This window comes from Crocuta crocuta, unplaced genomic scaffold, assembly GCF_008692635.1.
Source record: "Crocuta crocuta isolate KB4526 unplaced genomic scaffold, BGI_CrCroc_1.0 scaffold162, whole genome shotgun sequence".
NCBI classification, from domain to species: domain Eukaryota; kingdom Metazoa; phylum Chordata; class Mammalia; order Carnivora; family Hyaenidae; genus Crocuta; species Crocuta crocuta.
This window is the reverse complement of record NW_027529433.1, coordinates 1,882,270-1,904,420: the sequence shown is the minus strand read 5'-3', so window position 1 is coordinate 1,904,420 and position 22,151 is coordinate 1,882,270. Positions and strand designations below refer to the sequence as shown.

At 35.9% G+C, this 22,151-nt stretch overlaps 1 protein-coding gene across 2 annotated transcripts in view; it reads right to left on the bottom strand.

The window, feature by feature from the left end:
* The window catches only part of SSBP2 (single stranded DNA binding protein 2), a 291,176-nt gene that overhangs the window by 190,566 nt on the left and 78,459 nt on the right, over positions 1–22,151 (bottom strand). For both annotated transcript variants that reach the window (XM_077759863.1, XM_077759864.1), the window contains exons 2-3: positions 16,974–17,046; positions 5,181–5,242 (exon numbers count right to left, since the gene is read on the bottom strand). In XM_077759863.1, the coding sequence (XP_077615989.1) occupies positions 5,181–5,242; positions 16,974–17,046 (135 nt within the window). The remainder of the gene's footprint in view (positions 1–5,180; positions 5,243–16,973; positions 17,047–22,151) is intronic.

Genomic DNA, 22,151 nt, shown 5'->3' with positions numbered 1-22,151 from the left:
AAATAAATTTAAAAACTAAACTGTTAGGTCCTATTCTCTTGTTAATCCAAACTACTTATGCCACCACACACTTCTGCTACTCTCAGTAATCCACAAGGTGGAAAAATGAATTACAGCAGCTTTCTGAATTTCTTTCACCACTTCACCAAAACTATTTTCCTCAAGACCACCAAAATTCACCTTTCTTCCCAATTCAGGAAAATCTTTATGTCCTTTTACTTACACTTGCTATAAAATTTAATTTCTACCTCAAATGCCTTTCCTAGTTCCCATACATTATTCTCTCCTGATTACCTTTATTCTCTCCAATTTCTTTCCTTTGAGGCTGCTCTTTATCTACCCAGGCTTAAATGTTGAATTTCCTAAGGGTTCCAACCCTAGACCCTGTCTCACTGGTTAGTTACAGTGGCCCTTGAATCTATAAGTACTTTCTACCTTCAGTATGGTCTGTGTTAATAATTTCCAAACCATTATGGGCCTGTTTCAGAACTATGACTTTGAATTAAGGCATTTCTTTTTTTTTTTAATTTTTTTTTTAATGTTTTATTTATTTCTAGGAGAGAGAGACAGTGTGAGCAGGGGAGGGTCAGAGAGAGAGGGAGTCACAGACTGAAACAGGCTCCAGGCTCTGAGCTGGCAGTCAGCACAGAGCCCGACGCGGGGCTCGAACCCACGAACCGCGAGATCATGACCTGAGCGAAAGTCGGACGCTTAACCGACTAAGCCACCCAGGCGCCCCGAATTAAGGCATTTCTATCTGAGTGTCACACAGGCATCTCAAAATTTAACCTGTACAAGATAACTTACGGCAGTTTTTCCCAAAGCTTTTGCTCTTTCTATATTTCCTCTTGCAGTCAGTGGCATCACTGTTCATCCCACCATCCAAATCTAAAATCTAGGAAACTCCTCCTTCACACCCCAAATATTCTACTCATTGTTGACTATCTGGGATCAATCACCTTACCACTTTTCAACTGGACAGTTAAACTTGCCTTGTAACTAGGCTCCATCTCTGTTCTCAATCCTCTTTAATCCATCTCTCCTGATGCCAAGTGAATGTCTAAAAGCACAAATCTAATGTCCATATACCATGTTTAAAATCTTCGAGCTTTAATCCAAAATCCTTGGTGTACTCTAGGACTTTGTAATTTTGCCCCTGCTTTTGTCTTTATCCTTTCATTCTATTGCTTCACAGTACTGCACCTACAGTTCAACTGATCCAAGCTACCAGTCATATCGCAGATTCAAAATCATTCCTTTGAAGGCTTCATACTAACTATTCCTTGGCCAAAATACAATCCTTCACTCAACTTCCAGCTCAGCTCAGGTTCACTTTTTATATAAAGCCTTTCCTAAATCTCTCAACTGAGGTAAGCATTCCTCCTGAATTGCTACTGTAACTAATATATACCTCAGTTGTAATACTATTGTTTATATCCTATACTTATTTCCTTGAGAACAGCATAGTTTTACACTTCGTAAATATTTGATGAAGAGGCTTAAACACAGGACAACTCCATTTTCAAATATTCTATAAAAATACAGAAGTGAGAAGAAGTCATAAAACTGCAACCTCTCCAGCCAACAGGAGCCTTGCATTTGACCAAATGAGCAAGCAGTAAGTTTTAGAAGAATACACATTATCCTAATCACCTGGAACTCAATAGCAGTAAAAGCTATCCTGGTTAAAAGAAAAAAAAAAAAATTAGTATAGTCCTGTATCCCTAACCTAGAGCACATATAATAAAGCACAGCTCTAAAGACTTAAGGATAGGGCTACCTGGGTGGCTTGGTCGGTTGAGTGTCAGACTTTGGCTCAGGTCATAATCTCACTGTTTGTGAGTTTGAGACACATGTTGGGCTCTGTACTGACAGCTCAGAGCCTGGAGCCTGCTTTGGATTCTGTGTCCCCTTCTCTCTCTCTGCCCCTCCCGTGCTTGTACTGTGTGTCTGTGTGTGTGTGTCTCAGAAATAAATAAACATTAAAAAACTTTTAAAAAAACCTAAAAATATTCTTACTATAAAACCTAGTAATCATGCTCCTTGGTATTTACCCAAAGGAACTGAAAATTTATGTCCACACAAAAACCTATACATGGATGTTCATACCAGTTTTATTCATAATTGCAAAAACTTAGAAGCAACCAAAATGTCCTTCAATAGGTAAACAAACCATGGTACCACCAGACAATGGAATTCAGCATAAAAAGAAATGAGCTGTCAAGCCATGAAGAGACATAAAAAAAACTTTAACTTTTTTTTAATGTTTGTTTATTTCTGAGAGAGAGAGAGAGAGAGAGAGTGAGCGAAAAGGGGAGGGGGAGAGAGAGAGAGGGAGACACAGAATCCCATGCATGCTCCAGGCTCCAAGCTCTGAGCACAGAGCCCGATGCAGGGCTTGAACTGACAACCGTGAAATCATGTCCTGAGCTGAAGTCGGATGCTTAACTACCTGAGCCTCCCAGCTGACCCAAGACACAAAAAACTTTAAATGCATACTGCTAAGTGAAAAAAGCCAATATGAAAAGACTACATACTGTTTGATTCCAATGAAAAGAAACTAGATTAGGCAACACTATGGAGACAGTAAAAGAAAGGGTCAGTGGTTGCCAGGGGTGGGGGCAAGAGTTGGAGAGATGAAAAGGCAGAGCAGAGAGGAATCTTAGGGCAGTGAAAATACTCTGTATGATGCTATAATGATGGACCATGCCATTATACATTTGTTCAAACCCACAGAATGTACAACACTAAGAATGAACTATAATGTAAACTATGGACTTTGGGTAATTATAAATGTGTCAATGTAGGTTCAGCAACTATAACAAATGTACCACTCTGATGGGGGATGCTAATATGGGGGAGGTTATACCTAAGTAGGGGTAGAAGGTATATGGCAAATTTCTGTACCTTTCTTTCAACTATGTTATGAATTACTAAAAACTGCTCTTAAAAAAAACAATCCTATCAAAAAAAGGGCGGGGGGGGGGAAGGAAAATCAAAAAGACCTCTGAAACAGTTAACAACAACAAAAAAAAGATCAAGCATCTGCTGGATTTAAGGCCCACAGTTATGGCTGGTTACGCACAATGATCAAGAAAGATTAGGATCTGGGTAGTTTTCTGAAAGAGAGGATCCACAGCTTTGCATCAAGTTTTCAGAGGATCCCATAATCTCAAAATCATTAAGAACCACTTATTTACATAGATGAAGTAGGGACCACAAAGGGTATATTAGTAGTTTTAGGGGAGACATTTTTAAAAACTAAAAATACTGTACCTATATATTTTGCATGTGCTAGATTTAAACTGAATATACTCTAAAAATATATATGTGCCCATTATTTATCATTTCTTTGATACCTTCAACTATGCACAAATTAAAATTAGTTAAATACCAAAATCACAGAAGAGCTTCCCTGAATCTAAGAGCCAGAGAAAGAGAAACAACATGGCAGATTTAAGAGATGTATCTTCTGATAGTTAAGACCAAAAAAGCTAAAGGTATTATCAACTATCAACAGTATGAAAATAGGTTACATTTCCTAAGAAATGGAGCAAATGAGAAATAGGTGCAAGAAATAAAATTAATTCTTTAATGGAAATTTTTAAAAATCTTTACACTCTTAGCCTACTAATCCAATAAAGACAGATGCCTAAAATGGTTTCTTAGGCTCTTTGTAGACCTAATTGGAAACGTACAAAATATAAGGTGGTGTCAACAGGTGAGGAGACTCAATTACATTCAGCAAACAGCTAAATATTTACAATCTAGATCTAGATATCATAAATACATACTACATAAAATGAGAAGTTGACTTTTGTAACATTATGCATTATAAGAGCTCAGTCTTAAACTCCAGGAAAACAGTACAATGATAGTGCTTAACTGCAACAAACCGTTGTTCCAAATACAGGAAGAACTCTGAACCAAAGGACTGCACCTGTTCCTGCTATACATATATGAGACAAACAAGGGAAACCCAAAACCACAACTGATCAAGTGCGGTTCCATTCACCACAGAACTTCTAGTAAGACATTTTCAGGAGCGAGGTATAAAATGTGTACCAAGGATATCATGTGCGTGACACTAGAAGACAGCTTTTGTTTTCTCTTTTTAATAAGATGCTAAGAGATTAATATATAAGGCAATGAACCACTGAACAGGAAATTCTTCCTTTTTTTTTTAAGTTTATTTATTTATTTTAAGAGAGAGAGAGAGAGCACAAGCAGATGAGGAGAAGAGAGGGGAGACAGAATCCCAAGCAGACTTCATGTGCACCATCAGCAGAGAGCTCCATGGAGGGCTCGATCCCACAAACTGTGAGATCATGACCTAAGCCAAAATCAAGAGTTAGAAGCTTAACCAACTGAGCCACTCAGGTGCCCCTGAATAGGAAATGCTTCTAACTGAAGAAACACACACAAACAGCCTAGTTTGTCCATGCTGACACCTGAACTACCAGTGCTGCTGCAGAAAAGTCACATATCTGGACATACTGGTACTACAATGAAATGTATAAGCTCTAGTATCAACTGAGTCTTCAGTGAAGTCTGATAGTCTTTTTGCATTCCTACACAGTTCTATCCTTGAGTCTATATTGAACTATTTCAAATTTTTTTGGACTATTCCTCACTGTCCTAAAAGTTTACCACTACCTCCACCTTCATTACCCTCAGATTAGATGTGCTCATGTAGGTGGGACCCTCATTATGATCCTCATGTCCGTATAAGAAGAGACACCAGAAAGCTCATTCTCTCTTTGCCATGTGAAGACAGTAAAACGGCCAGCATCCAAAAGCCAGGAAGAAAGACCTCACCAGAAACAAATCATGGTAGCAACTTGATCTGCGATGTCCAAACTTTGGAAATGTGAGAAAATAAATTTCTGTTGTTTAAGTCAAGTAGTCTATGGTATTTTATTACGGTAGCCCCCGCTGACTAATACAGAATCATACTTACAGTTGGAGATTCCAACTCCAGTTTGACTCAACAGTAGTATCTTTAAGTTAAAGAACACTAATTTTGGTTTTGACTCTGACTGTTTTTAATGCTATCTCACAGAAAATAATTATAGAAAAGTGAAAAAAATTAAAAAGAAACATGAAATAATAAACAGGTATAGTGCAGGCCTATAAGAATATATCATCAATCTAATAAAAATGGAATAAAAGATACTTACCACCACCAAGAATGTAAGAATCCTGGTGGTTCCCCCAATGTGATGTTTTTTTCCCATCTTATCTAAAATGAATAAAAGAAATGTTAATACTTTCTTAATAATACCTTTCCCCACACATATTACAAAGCAGTATTTTCCTATTTAAAATACTGTAGTATTTAAGATTTTGTTTTCATATTATTCTTTACTCAAGTTTTATAAAAGCTCATTTTACATAGTTTTTTGGGGTTTTTTTGATAGTTTATGAGAGAAGATGCCATTATTTTCCTGAATTTGCTTCCCACTGTGCTAGAGTCTTAAGAGAGACTTCTGGAACTTGAGGTATCTCAGGATCTTAACGCACATCAAAATTACATTTTAATTAATCACCACTAACCCAGAAATTTCCGAATGTCTGGGCTTAACATGTGCAGACTCCAAATAATGCCCTAATGATTGAGTTTTTAAATAAATTCCTGTTTTGAGGAGATCAGAGTAAGAAGGCATATGTCTTCCATACAATAACATTTTTAAGATGATATTTACTTTCCAAATGTTTATATTTCAGATGACTTAGAGTTCACTATCAAAAATTTAAAACAAGGTCAGTATCTCAAAAATTAATATTTCTGACTAAATACTGTTTACAAATTAAATTTAGAGATTTGAAAACTGGGTAGGATTTATACAGTGCCTTTACTGATAGCAGTAAACAAAAGATAAAAATCTTTGCATTCAGGGAGATTACACTTTATAGAGAAGACAGACCATAAACAAACAAAGCCAAAAAAAAAAAAAAGAGAGACAGAGAGAGAGAGATTGTATTTATATTACAAGTAGCAGACAACAAATGCTAAGGAGGAAAACAAAACAGAGAAGGAGGACAAAAAAATTGGAAAACAGTAAGAAGCGAGCTATAATTTTAACTAAGATGATCCAGAAAGGCCTCATAAACAATTTAGGTAGGGGTGCATGGCTGATTCAGTAAGAGAAGGGGCTCTTGATTTCAGGGTCATGAGTCAGAAACCCATAGTTTATCTTTATATATAAGCATGATTTAGTTTTTTTAGTTTAAATAATTAAAAATTATTTAACAATATCCCAATTAGCAAAATATGCCCATAGGCCCTTAATATGACTAGGAAATAAAAAACTACATAATTACAGATTTTTTTAAAAATCAAGGAATTCTTTCTATTACCTACTATGGAAAATTTAGAAATTTTGGTCCCAAAAGGTTAAAAAAAAGTTTTAAGAGAGGAACTCAGAAAGTGGCACAAAATGTAAAAAAAGAAAAAAGTAACTACCTAGGTAAAGATGAAAAAAACATAATTAAAATCACCAAAATCATCATTTTTTAGAGTTCTTAAGTACAAAAAATGTAAACCAATGGGAGCATTAAAGTAATTTGCTCTCAGAAAACAAAGAAATTTTCTAAAATTTAGGTTAGATTATTATATATGTGATAGCCATTGTTTTTAAAAGAGCTAAAAGGAGAAATTCTAGGAATTAATGAACTTAAATTTATAAAGACTGTGTATGAAAAGAACCAGAGTATGTTATATAAATATATGCCAGATCCTAACTTGAATTTTCACACATGCACACACACATGTAAGTGGGGTAGGGAGAGAGAGAGAGATAGAGAATCTTAACCAGACTCCACACCCAGCATGAAGTCTGTTATGAGGTTTGATCCCATGACTGTGAGATCATAACCTAAGCCAAAATCAAGAGTTGGACACTTAAGCGACTAAGCTATCCAGGCGCCCCAACACAAATAATTTTTATATCTATAAACTACCTTTTATCTGAATTCCAGTTAATCATTATTGTATCTTCTTGATTCATGAAAAAAGACATAATGAGTCTTAGGATAACAAAACTCTGATATCCTGCTAAAGTTATAATTTAGTCACAAACTTGGTGTTTCATATATCTCTCCATCTTTTCTCTTTTTGTTAGTTTTTTGATGTCTTCTTGAGAGGGCATAATAATACCCTCATAGATGTGCCCCAAACACACAAATATTCCTAGTTCCTGGAATCATTCTAATTAGATAAACAGCAAGGTTTTCAAAGTACCATCCTTACCTTTCATCTCAGTTCATCCTGACATTACAGATGTGACTATGAAAAAAGAGCAGACAGCACTATTCTCAATTAAAAGGAGAGTGTGCGATGACTTACTAATGTAATTAAAGTGGCATGATGAGGTTTCAATGCCACACCATGCTGGCAGCAGGATTAGTCTCACAGTCTAACATGAGTCCCACTGCTCCGTATCTGGGGCTCAGCAGTGTCCTTCCTGGACTTCCACAACCACCATCAGCAATTGCATGAGAAAAAGTAGTTGGGGAAAATACCTACATGGTTTATATTCAATAGGCACTTTTGTGAAAGGAAGTCTAAAGTTAATGCATTTGTATTTTAAACAGTATTACATCTTACTGCTCCTCAGAGAAGCTCAAAATGTTTCACATACATCTTTTTCATCCTTATAAAAGACTTTGTAAAGTTCATCTTTCTCACTTTAAATTGCAAGTTTGTGAGACAAGCAGGTAAAACTTTGGTCCATCATATTGAAATTAACACAAAAGAAATCCTTTTTAAATTATTGAATAATCATTGCTTTAGGTATTTCTAAATTAGAAATGGTTCTACATAAGAATATGTTTCCATAGTAAATGGTATTTTTTGCCTCCAAACTAATTACTACTCCAAGTATTATTTACTTATAGGAAGCATTAGATGATACTAAGAAAAACAGAACCCTGATCTATAGAAAACTAAAGCATATTCATCGCAGCATTGTTAGAAATGATGAAAATTAAAAACAACCAGGAACACTTGGGTTGCTTGGTTGGGTAAGTGTCCAGATCTTGATTTCAGCTCAGGTCATGGTTTCAGGGTTTGTGGAATCAACTCCTGCATCAGGCTCTGTACTGACAGTACAGTACAGAGCCTGCTTGGGATTCTCTCTCACCCTCTCTCTCTCTCTGCCTCTCCCATACTTACATGCACATGCATGTTCTTTCTCTCTCAAAAAAAATAAACATTAAAAAAAAAGAAACTACCTGAAAACATTAACCAACAGTGAATATAAAAATACACTTTGGTACTTACATACTACAAAAGAGTATGCAATCATTAAAAAGAATACAACATACCTACCCGGAAAGAGAGCCATGCTATATTAGTTTTTCAAGTTGGAGATGTGGAAGATTGGAGAACAATATATATAATATAAATCTTTTCTATTAAAATAATGTATGCATATGTATGTGTGCATTTTGGTGTATACATTTAAAGAAATCATACCAAACTTAAAACTATTATCTCTGGAAAAGGGTAAATGGTGGCTTTCATTTTAAATCATATTCATCTTTGAAGTTTAATTTTTGTTAGCAAACATGTATTAATGATGGATATGGTTGAGGAATGGCCAGAAAATACCTCTCAAGGTCAACAGTCATTTGAGAAACAATTCTGTGTTTTATGAAAAGGCATTTTCTGTTGTACTGAATTTCATGGGCTTCAGGCTTTTTTTGGTGGTTGAATGACATCTATACAAATAATTTCTCTCTCTCTCTTTATTTTATTTTTCCTTCTTCCATTATCCCAGGTCCAATGTGTATTCTTTGTTCTAAGGCTTTTTGTGGTTGAACCACCCAGCTTCCTTCCTTCCATCATTTGCTTAGTTAAAAGCTGTATTTTCTTGAAACTTACACATAAATCGTGATTCCCATTCCCACTGCCATTTTCTACATTGAAGAGCCCTGTCTGTGGTTATGCTGTGTCTCTATTATATGAGCTTGGATTTTCCGCATTTCTATATAGGTGTAGCACCAAACACTGAATGAAAAAAAAGCAAGTTGGTAGGGGTAAGACATTCCATATGGTTTATAAATAAGAATCATAATTTGCAAGTGTCCATATTATCTGATAGAGCAATTCTTCTTCTAGGAATTTATTCTATGCTCATGTGTGCAAATTTATATATATATAACAATTTTCAGTGAACCATTGTTTGTAATTGCAAAAGACTAGAAACAACCTAAATGCCCATTAGTAGGAGGCTGGTGAAATATATCACAGCGCAGTTCATAGAAAGAAATACCCTACCACCATGAAAAGAATGATGAAGTGGGGTGCCTGGGTAGCTTCATAGTTAAAAGTCCAACTCTTGATTTTGGCTCAGGTCATGACCCCAGGGTTGTGTGACTGAGCCCTGTGTTGGGCTCTGTGCTGATAGTGCAGAACCTGCTTGGGATTCTCTCTCCCTCTCTCTGCCCCTCCCTGCCTCTCTGTCTCTCTCTTTCTCAAAATAAGACTTAAAAAAAGAAAGAATCATGAAATTTCATGCACCAATATAAAACAAGTGAAGTCAAAAAAATGAAATAAAAATCAAAGTGTATATAATAAATCAGTACTTGTATAAATAAAAAATGATACACACATGAATCCCCCCCACACACACACACACATACATACACACTTGTTTAACTTTTCATCATTATTTGCTTCTGGCAAGGTATACTGATAATTTACCTATTATCTCTCGTCTCCACACTTCCCTTCTATACTCCATTTTACACTAGGTGCTGGGATTCTGAAAATTACATTTCTTAGTCTCCCTGCCAGCTAGTTTCCTGTTCAGTTCTGCCAAAAGAAGGCCAGTAGCTGGAAATCAAGGGGCAGAAGGAAAAAGAGAAGCTTCCTGCCCCTGGCTCCAGAAGTGAAATATTGCTGTTGCAGCCGCAGAAGCATCAAGAGCAGGGGTGACAATTCTGGATGACAGCAGCCCCTTTTCAGAGGGTCTAGTCTTGCCAATGTGGGACCTTTCTGAATCACCCAGACCCACTTCAACAGCATCTCCAACAGCACAGCAGTAGGTTTGAGCCTCATGAGCTCCAAACTTTTCAGAGTATTCCTAAATCCTTTCATACTTATTGAGAACCAATATTCAAAAAGTATTAATATCATAAACAGATAAAGTTAGTTCCTGTGTTAAGAAAAAGAACCGTAGGGGCACCTGTATGGCTCTGTCAGTAAAGCATCATCTGACTTGTGATTTTGCCTCAGGTCATGATCTACGGTTCATGAGTTTTAAGCTCTACCTCAGGTTCTGTGCTGACACTGTGGAGCCTGCTTCAGATTCTCTTTCTCCTTCTCTCTCTGACCCTCCCCTACTCACATGCAAGCTCTTTCTCAAAACTAATAAGCTTAAAAAAAAATCTGTACACATATGTATATGTTTGTTCCTAGACAAAAGTCCTGAGTCTTAATTTTGATATAACCTACTGTTCCCACTAATTTTCTAAAATCTTCCATGTATAGATGCATTAATATACTAAACTAAATGTAAAAAAGGAAAAAATTACATTTTAATTTTAAAAGTTAACCAAATAAACATAAAACAGAAAGAAAAATCTGTCCATATTTTAAAGCACACAATCCCAAACCATGCTATTCAACATGGTATCCCCTAGCCATAGGTGGTTCTTTAAATTTCTGAATATTCTCAATTGTTCTAGCCACTTTCAAGTGTTCATTAGTCACATTAGACTAGTGGAGAACTTATTAGAAGCACAGATTTGAGACCATCTCCTAATCACAGAAAGTTTTATTCAATAGTGTTGCTCTGTTCTAGAAAGTAGAACTCCTCTCAGAGGCTACACCCAGGTGAGAGACTGGGCTGCTGAGATACACATCCCACTTGTGAAAATTATGCCTTTTATTGGGAAAACTCCCTGATGGATCCCTTCTATTTCTGTTTTTATTTTTTGGCCTAGAAAGGTAGAGGCCCCTGGGAATGGTTTGAAAGTAAAGAATGAAGACCTAATATACTACATGATAAAATAACAAGAATTTAGGAGGCTGCTGATAGTCTCCAAGGAAGAAGACATCTGAGGAGTCTGAGAGGATTCAGAAAAGGAAAAAACGGGAGAGGCTGTGAGGAATCAACAAGACATAAGGCAAATGGAGTCCACAAGAAAACAGTTTGTAAGACATTCCCGGTGGCAAGGAGACCAAAAAACTTATGAATACTTGTGTCTGATATTCAAGTTGATGTTGTTGCCTGCATGGTATAAAGCTGAATACCCTTCAGTTTTCCCCTAACTTCAATAACAATCTTTAATACACAAGAGCAATGAATCAGTGGAGCTCTGAGGCTATGAGAGAAACAGGAAACTTCAGGCCAAGAACAGGCAGCAAGCAGCCACAGGAGAGGCAGTGGGGCTGTAATACTTGGTGGGGGCAAGAATTATAGCAAAAAGAATCTCAAGTACCCTCTCCCCCTAGGAAGGCCTGGAAATGTCAGAGAGGACTTGGGGGAACCTACAATATTAGGGATTAAAGCTGGAGCTATGTCTATAGAAAAGACGACCATACAAGGAAGGATGATTGCAGGCCATCCAAGTGGAGATACCTGGAGCACACATGTGTACATAGCACATATATTTACACTTGTTCTCTAGTAGAGAAACTATGTAAGATAAAAAAGAACAGGTCAAGAATTTTAAAAATAACACTTTTGAGTATGTACTACATGCTACCCCTTCTAATTACTGTATATGCACTAACTCATTTAAACCTCAGCACAACTCTGGAGTATTATTACAATTACCTTCTTTTTATAATTAAGAAAACTGAGTCAGTAGGGGCACCTGGGAGGCTCAGTCAGTTGAGTGTCTGACTCTTGATTTCAGCTCATGTCATGATCCTAGGGTTATGGGATCCAGCCCTACAACAGGCTTGTGCTGAATGTGGAGCCTGCTTGGGAGCCTCTCTCTCTTTCAGCCCCTCTCCCCTACTTACACTCTCTCTCAAAAAAGAAAGGAGGAAGGAAGGAAGGAAGGAACGAAGGAAGGAAGGAAGGAAGGAAGGAAGGAAGGAAAAGAGAAGAAAAAGTGAATAAGTAAATAAGATGTAGAACATAATGCAGACTCAGCAGTCTGGCCCCAAAGAAATTGGTCTTACCCACCATTCTATGTCACCTCCATGTCAAAGTTCAAGAAATTGTTTAGGAAACTGTTGCTGTTTTCTCCTTTCAGTGAAAGGTAAACAGAGAGGAAAGAATTTTAAAATCTACTATGTTCAGTAACTTAGCATTCCTAATAAAACCTGAAGAAGCAATCTGTTGGATGTTTTTAAGCTTTTCTTTTTGGCTAACTTACAGGCTAATTTATGGCAAATAAGGGCTAGTAATATAAACAATGCAAAATTCTTAAGAAAGGAAAAAAAATAATCATCTTCTCTGTAACATTCTAATTCTTAATGTTATTTGGTGTGGTCACAAAGCCTTATTCTGAGGCATGATGAATACCATGCAAAATTTCAGGGATGAATTGGAATTGTCTTTGCATAATGAAATGACATAACCAAGAAAGGATAGTTTCTAATGAGCTCAAAGTAACAAAAAATTGATACAAAATTGTAAAGATTTCAAAACATTGTGTTTTTAATTACTTAATGCTGAAGGATAATAAAAGATAAAGCTTAGGAAGAACTCTACACTGAAAACATTTGTAAGGAATTTTCAATTTTGTCCCAGTGGGGGTAAAAAAAAATTAAGGTTGTAGAAACAATAAGTCATAGAAAACAACATATGGTAGTGGTTTAGAATCTATCATGAATTGGATATAACAATGGGCCAGTTAACATAACCTGGGTAGAGAGATGTTTTGATTTCTATCATTAGTTCAATGCTATGTCTTTAACTAGTGAAGAAAAAAAAATAGCTGGGCTAATAGTGCCCTGTTCTTCTGGCTGATAATAAAAGCTATCAAGAACAGTTCAGTTTCTGACAGCCTAGGACCAGGGCATTATCAGAAAGTCCAAATCCATTGAGAGACTAGGCTGCTGAGATACAGTTGTTCACATGATATGTAGAGTTCCAATTTGACTTTCTCATCGCTTCATGCATACAGTAAACCCACACTAAGGAAAGAGGTGGTCGAAGACAGCAAATTCTGGTGCAAAAGGGTTAATCAACATCATAGTCATCCATATCCTCATGATTCTACTTCTTCAATATAGGAACATTGAACATGTAGGTAACTGGAGCTACTTCAATCATTTCCTTTTATCACATTACACAAATAAACAGGTCTCCCTAAGTTTTTCTTTAAGTTCTTTGTGTAACTCTTCTGAATTAGGTAAAAATACCTGGGGACAGACTCACAGGAATTGAGATAAGATGGTCCTTTATTTCTCAAATTACTTAAGAAGTGATTCTACAACAAGCAGCCTTAAATTTTCCATATGATCCAAGTGAAAGTAAGAGAGAAATTATTGTTAAACAGGGTACAAAGCTCTAAAAGATGACATTCTCCTTTATTTACAAATCACAGTTGGGAGGGGAGGGAAGGGGTACTGCCATTCACAAAGACACCAGAGTACAAACCAAACAATGTTTTTCTTTTACTTAAAAATCTTTGAAAGCTCCTTTCATGAGAAGATAAAGTCCAAACTTCCTGGTACAGTATCAAAAGTCTTTAGTAGGAGTGTACTATCAGCTTAAAGAGGTGGAGTCTAAGAAAGCATTCCTAGGAAAAGCACCTCTAAGCTAGTCAGGTGAGGCAGGGGTAGGTGTTAGGCAGAATAAAGCCCAGAAGAAAGAAGTCTATAGTGTATATAGGCAAATAGAAGCAGCTAGGTATTATGAAAACTTAGTATGAGAGAGATTACAGAAAAATATAGAAATTTAACCAAATGAAATTATTTTGAACTCTAAGGTGAAGTCAAATGGCCTTTCACAAATCTACCTCCAGGCTTCCATTTTAAAACCATATATATATAATAGTTTTATATAAACAATATAAAATGGTTGTGTGTGTGTGTGTGTGTGTGTGTGTGCGCGCGCGCAACTAAGGATAAAATTCCCCTCTAATCCCATTAAAATTCCCACTCTCAGAAACTAGACTGGCACGTATATTCTTTCAGACCTCTCAATACACTTCATACTCGTAAATATGTACACACAAACATACATAGTATTGCATCATGTTCCTTTACGTTCAAAGGTTTCCATGTAAATGGCATACTTCAGCTTGCTTCTTTTATTTGAAAACGCTTTGGAAGTCTATCTACGTTAAGTCCAAATAGATCTTATTCTTTTATATTTTGGCAAACTTACACCTCAATTTAGCCATTCCCTACAATATGTCAAACACTGTACTGGATATTCAGGTAATTAGAATGTATTTTCACAATGCCATTTTGAGTTTGGCAAGGTAGAAAGTAAAGAATGGTTCTCGGAATCACATATACGCATCTCCAAAGTCCAGAAATACTGTATCTTCTTGGTGACAATAGATTGTCTTCAACTTAATTGATTCCTTTTGTAAAATTGAACCAGACTGAAAATTCTGAGAAACTTCAGTTTTGTATTCCAAATGCAGCCAAAGAAAATACAATCATGGTAAACACTTGTCTGAAAAGTGTGACTCTCCTCTGAAAGAGTAATTTCATTTTTACCAAATAGCTCTAGAAATTTCATATATCCATTTTCCATTGAGCTCATGGTATATCAGTACATTATCTAGTTATCTCAATCTAGCTATGCTCAATTCACATGATCCATCTGAGTGAAAATAGCTGAACTTCCTTAAATAAATTAACAACCTTTTTCTTTTTTTTGATGAAGTTTAATAATCACTACATCTTACATATTACAATGTTGGTAAGAAAATAATCATGGGAACCCCCAAGGATTCAGCAAGATGAGTCAATTCCAAATGTTCCCTGATCTAAGGAAAGAGATCAGTAAATCTTTTCACTAAATCTCATCAAGTTTTCAACTGCATTAAAATAATATTTTTATTTAAAAAAACTTTTTTTGGGGGGGGGGCAGTGCCTGGGTGTCGGGCTCTGTGCTGACAGCTCAGAGCCTGAAGCCTGCTTCAGTTTGTCTCTCTCTCTGTTTTCCCCTCCCCCACTCACATTCTGTCTCTCTCAAAAAAAAACATTAAAAAAGGTTTTTTTTAATAAATAAATAATTTTTAATCTTTATTTTTGAGGGAAAGGGCACATACGTGTGAGTAGGGTAGGGGGAGAGAGAGAAACAGCGAGGGAGAGAAAGGATCCCAAGCAGACTCTGTGCTAATAGCAGAGAGCCCCAAGCGGGGCTCCAACTCATGAAACTTGAGATCATGACCTGTGCCAAAGTTGGACACTTAACTGACCTAGCCACACAAGTACCCCTATAATAATATTTTTAAATCTCCAAAGCTATCTCTGGTTTCTTTTAAATATACTGGGAGTTGGCAGTGATTAAGAACACAAATGTTAGGAGCATCCTTTTTACAGTCTCAATCTCTGCCTCTGTAAAAACCAACAGTGAATGTGGCAAGAAAGGTCATACACACAGTCTTCTAATTAATGATTTAAGGAGATATAAATACACTAAACTTCTGATTTGAATAAACTTTAAAATCCATTTTTATTACACTGTATATATTCATTCTGTGCTAAACAAGTAACTTCTTGTTTGTTCTGAGCATACCTCTCAAATTCCTTATTTGCGAGTAGGCCCTAATAGTTCACATATACTGATTAGCTAGATAAAAGATTGGAGGTTATGTGTGATTCTCAAGAAGCAAGTGATTCTCAAGAAGACTGTACTCTAGCAAGGCACTTTGGTCAAGGAATAGACTGTCTTGTCCCTGATCTGGTGGAGGTCAAACTAATGGGATCACTAGAGATATTATTTTGACTAGGACTTGTCCCATAAAAATATAAACATAGGCCACAAATGAGAGCTGTACATTTACCTCTAAATTCTCTATCAACCACATTAAAAAAGAAGAAAATGGTAAAATTAATTTCAGTAATATATTTAATTTTACCCGATATATCTAAATTATTATCATTTCAACATGTGATATTTTATATTCTTCTGTTCACACTAAATCTTCAAAATCCAGTGTATATTGGATTAGTCATATTTAAAGTGCTGAAAAAGCGATATAAAGCTAGTGACCACCATACTGGACAGCACCAATATAGGGGGAACACCAGAAGAAGCTTTGGAATAAACAAAGATCTAGACTTGAATCCCAGTTCCATAACTCACTAAGCTGCATGATATGAGCCAGTTACATAAATTCTCTGAGCCGTGTTGTTCTTATCAGTAAAACAGGAATAATACCATCTGCCTTACAAATTTCTTATATGAATTAAAGATAATATATGTAAAGTACCTTGGCATATTATGTACCTGACATATAACAGAACTCAGTAAAATCCTCCTCATCCTCATCATTATATAAATTGAAGAAGAACAAGTACCATTGCCAGAAAGCTCAAATTCAAACTTTAAAAAATATGAAGGAGAAAAATAGAAAAAGAAACAAAAACTTGGAAAAAGATTAGCAAAGTTTTTTCTAACTGAAATTTAGTCATCAATCCACTACAGCAATCCATACAAAATAAAAACAAACAAAATTCATATCTTCCAAAATTATGAATAATGCCAAAATAAGACACTGCTAAAACTAGAGATATGGTGGTATTTGTCTTTTTTTTTTTTTTAACAAATTTGCTTTCTTGATTACTGTTGCCAAGGCTAATATTAGTTTCTATCTCTATAGGGGGATAAATGGCTAGAAAGTTGGGTAGAAGCTTACTGGCATGAAAATGGGATACTAAAAATGCTTACAAGTAATCGACAAAGACTATTAGGCATACTGATAACTGAGCATTCACTATATAGTATGTAATGATAGTTTTTCCAAATAATTGTTACAGAATATTTGCATCCACTTCTGTAAGATATTAAAATAAAATATAAAAAATAACGAAAACATACCTCTGATAAAAATGTTTGGGCCGATTTCTGAGCTCCTACATGGAGCAGATATTCATATACGTAGAGTGCTAACCTGGAAAATAAATAAAATATTTATGGAGAAGATGTGAATTCAAAATTCATTCTCTAAATAATGCACATACCTTTTCATTACAAAAATATCTTACACAATAACAGTGACAGAAAATCAACTCTTCCCATTGCTATTCAATGGGAGTTTATACATGTCTGTTCAGAAACAACTTAAAACTAATTAAAATAGCACACACACACACAAAAAGCAAATATATCTTTTCTTGACAAGAAACCTCTGAAAGGGGATATTTTCTTGATCACGTCACTTATCATAACCTCATTCCCTTTGTTATACCTAGTATAATTGATTATTTGTAACTCAATATTAGTAATCTCCATAACCTATTCTAATTATTATCTCTCATTATTAAAATAAATGAAGTAAGTGGACTTTTCCAACAACTGTATATTCTTCAATTTTTTTGGTGAATATTAACATAAATTCCAGATATTTGCACATCTCTATGCCAAAATGGGTACTCAAAGTCCATTTTAATATTTGTTCAGGCAACCTATCCTTAGTCTTTAGGTTTGATTATTAAACCAATAACATATTAGTTTATAAAGAGTCAAATTATCAGCAAACCACAGGATTAAGCAAACTTTAAAACATCAATTTATTCCAAGCATTGGGGTGCTTATAGTTTAAAGGTTAACATAAATTTACATATAAGTTTATCATTCAAATATAGAGTATTAAGAATGCACTGTACCCTTGTACTACTCTCATTATCTTGTGAATTCAGAATTTTAAGCTACACCATGTGGCTCAATTTCAGTTGAGCTGTTAACAAAATATTATTCATAAACTCAAATTAGTCTGAGACAGTATTTTTAATGATATCTTGGACTGATGCCCAGATAGCTCACAACAGTTCAGTTTCTGCTACACTATATTTACCAATATTAAGCCAGGTTTACAGTAAACAAAACAATGTAATAATAACCACAATTCTGTAGAGCTACACCATGTCTCTTGCCAAGTGAATTTCTGATTGTTAAAGACTGATAGCATTTGCAAAAATGAATACTTTCTTCATTTTCATGAAAAATATTATGCATGTCATGAAAAGAGAAAGCTAGTACAAATTCAATTGCTCTGTCCATTTAATTCTTTCCCCGTTCCAGAACTGCCAAATACTCAAAATGAGAATTACTCCGTGGTTACCAAGTACCACAAGAGAATAGATAACTGTTAAAATTACTCGTAGATAAAAAAGTATGTTATTAGAAACATCTCCTAACCTCTTCAAGTTGAATGACACTTCTTAGATCATGTTTCTCAACACTTTTTCTACCATAACACACATGAGGGACATATCTTCCTTTTGAATACCGTATCTCCTGTGGAAATGTGGCTCTTCCCCAAAGTACATAATGAAATGGGAATAATAATATTCCTACAGTTTCAAAGAAACAAACACTACTGATGATTCTTATCATACATTCTTTAAATACACATATCCCACATAGCCTGTCTTTCCAATAACCACTCCTAAATCTGTCACATGATTCTCTGACCATAGTGGCAAATTTCACCTCAAGAAAGAATTATTTTTGAATTTTTTCTGGAAAGACTGTGAAGCCTCAAAATTGCTTGCTAATGACAGTGCCACCCTACTGCCTGAGAAGAAACTTGGCTCCAAAGCAGTTTCTTCTAGGTGGTCAAATCTTGGGCCTGGCACCAAACCAGTGTTACTGACTAAACAAGAAACCTAGGCCTAAGTCAAAGCCTGAACAATAAGGATGTTCTACCAACTCGGAAACAGTAGGAAGCAAGTGGCAGAGTATGAAGCAGAGACACCATAGTGGGCCTTGGAGGTAAGGGAACAGATCCCAGAACAGTTAAGGCCACAGCACAAGTGTTGCTGTGTCCTTGCAATGAACACCATTCATTCCAAGCAAATCACTTCCTCATAATCTCTGCTTTGTAATATTAAAGGGGCTAATATATTTCTACTATGTTTTCCTCCAATTAATGATGTAATAAAGTGGTTATCTCTTTACAAGTGAAATTAAAAGTGACAATCTCTACTCTTTCTCTATGGATCTAAGACAGTGATTATAAAAAATGCATTGGCTGGAGAGCCTGGGTAGCTGAGTTGATTAAGTATGTGACTCTTGATTTTGGCTCAGGTCATGATCTCATGGTTGGTCGTGACGTCTTAAGATCAAGCCGCTCCTCATGTGGTTCTGTGCAGAGCATGGAGCCTGATTGGGATTTTCTCTCTCCCTCTCCCTCTCCCCTTCCCCCCTCCTCTCTTGCTCTCTCTCAAACAAACAAAACCATATGGAAGGGTCACAGAATCAATGCAGGAAAGGTGTCTCAAACTGCATAACTAAAAATTCCAAAGCATCTTCTAAGTGGTATGCCTGTCCTCCTCCCCTTAGAATCTGTGTAGTATGAGCATATCATCACCAAAAGGGTGATACAGTGGGAAAGGGCTGAAAAAACCCTATCCATAATGCCACCTCATACGTCCAAGTTCTGCAACCTCCCTTGAACAAAATTAATGCTTCCAGGCAGTCAAGATTTATGCTCCAGATAGAGTGGCTCTCCTGCCAGGACAACTCCATAATACATCACCAGCAAATCTCCAATATTTTATTAACTATCACCTCAGGGCATAAGACTTTCCAAATCGATCTTTTTAGCCCTATCCTCTCTACCATGCTCCAAACCTGCTGCTCTAAATTACTATTTGAAGTTCCTAACAAGATACTTGTCTTTTAAACGGATCACATCCAAAGTTAAATTCATCTTCTCCATCTGTTTATAGTACCTGTGCTCACCTTGAACGAAACAGAATATGAGTCGTCAATTCCTCATTTGTAAAATGAGAAGAATGGTTTCTTTGTGGTATTGTTAAAAGAATTAGAGTACACAGTAAATAGTAACAATGACATAAAATTTCAGCTAATTCTCTCACATCCAGTAAAATATTACCAAGTCATGTACTGGACCTTAACGTCACAATCTCTCCCACATTTACCAGTTCTTTCTATCCTCCTTCCTGCCCCTGAGGAACCAGGAGAAGCCACAGCAATAGCAGAAATGTTTGTTCTAGCTTCAGATACAGGTACTGTGTATTTCCCATTACCTCCCACAATAGAGGCATCAGAGCCACCAGAAATAAGAATCTCCAGAAGGTTCCAGGGGAAAGCCCTGCAGTAAAAACAGCATCTGAACACAGATGATTCCAGAGGGGTGAGGCATAACACTTATCCATCATGCAGGTAAATCATGGCATGGTCCCTTGCCTGGTGGCAACAGATCACCAAACATAAGACAACATTTTGATTCAATTTCTACTGAACAGTAAAAATTTAAAAATATTGAATATACAAATATTTAAACTATAGATACTCTAAAATTAACTTCATTTTCCTTTTTGGGAATCCTTGAAAAATTTAATTACCTTTGATGAATTAGAGTGGCTATTTAACCTAGTGGATTATAATGTGCTCCAAATACATAAAAAATTAAGAATCATTCAATAACAGTTTATACACACATATACATATGTATACATACTGTGCATAGAAAAAGAACAGAAAGAAATGTGAGTTACAGCTACTGATAGAAACATTAATAACAATATGAAGTAACAAATTAAGTCTAACTAGTACAGATGGGGAAAGAAAACCTAAATAAAGAATTAAGACCTATGGCCTACTTAGAGCAGGAACAAACACCCCCACCCCATACCTCTTTCAGAAGGCCTAAGGGAAACATTTCTTTTCTTATAGCATGGTCCTCTAATTAAGAATCATAATGGTAGTTTTATGTCTCCAGCAAAAGTTTAAACTTTGTGTCACTCACACTACACAAAAATCTAAGATATTTGGCTACATAAAAATATCAAACCTCTGATAATATTTTCTGCAACCATTTTTTCCCAGTTTGTTGTTTGACTTAATTTTGGTTAGCGTTTTGTTTTTGTTTTGTTTTTTTTTCCAGGGGGGTGAGGGGAATCATTTAAAAAATGATTATTCCACAAAAGTCACCTAATAAAAATGGCCTAATGATTTTTAAATTTAGAAAAAGTTAAAGTGGATATGACTTTATACTGTAGAAAGGGTGTTTTTATCTGGTGAACAGGATTCATCAAGTTTCCTTTATATTACACATGCTAGTTATAACAACATATAATTTACCTTTTAAATTCTTTTAATGTTTATTTATTTTTCAGAGAAAGAGAGACAAAGTGTAAGCAGAGGAGGGAGGGCAGAGAGAGGAAGACACAGAATCTGAAGCAGGATCCAGGCTCTGAGCTGTCAGCACAGAGTCCAACACAGAGCCCAAACTCACAAATTGTGAGATCATGACCTGAGCCAAAGTTGGATGCTGAGCCAACTGAGCCACCCACGCACCCCAACATATAATTTAATATTTACACAACTTTTCAGGAATAAATACTATAATATGTACCACATATTTGTAATGTGTGGATAACATTTAATTACACCTCACAATATTCCTGTGCGGGAGATGGAGTTATGAACTATGTAGGAATATTATTAGCTAAGTGTCTATACAATGAAATGTCCAACTATCAATAAATGACCATGTCTGTCAGCCTGCCCATAATATCCTACATCTACTTTTCAAACTTAGGTCTGTTACCTATTAGAGATCCTGTCCTTCGCACATTATCTTTTTAATATTCCAAAAAGGCATAGTGTTGAAACTGAAAAGCAAGACAAAACTGCCATTCAATATGAGAAAATATCCATCAATTCCAAATTTCAGTGATGAAAACTTCATATTTTCCCATCTTATTACATTTAGCAAGGAAAAAGAAAAAAGATTTATATAAACAAAGTCTTCAAAATAATAGACTCCCATTTGTAATTTTAAAATTCATTCAGAGAGAGGGCAAGATGGCGGAGAAGTAAGGAGCTCCGTACTTGCACTCGCGCCCATACATCACACAGAAAAGATCTGAAGCCATGGGAAACCTTACAAAACCTGAGAGATTGGGAGAAAAAAGACGCAGAATCCACTGAGAGAGCCTTCTAACGTGAGTGCGAACCGGGGAAGATAAAATCAGGCCGGGATCGGAGACTCCGGGGTGGGAGGTGGTCCCCCTCTACCCTCTA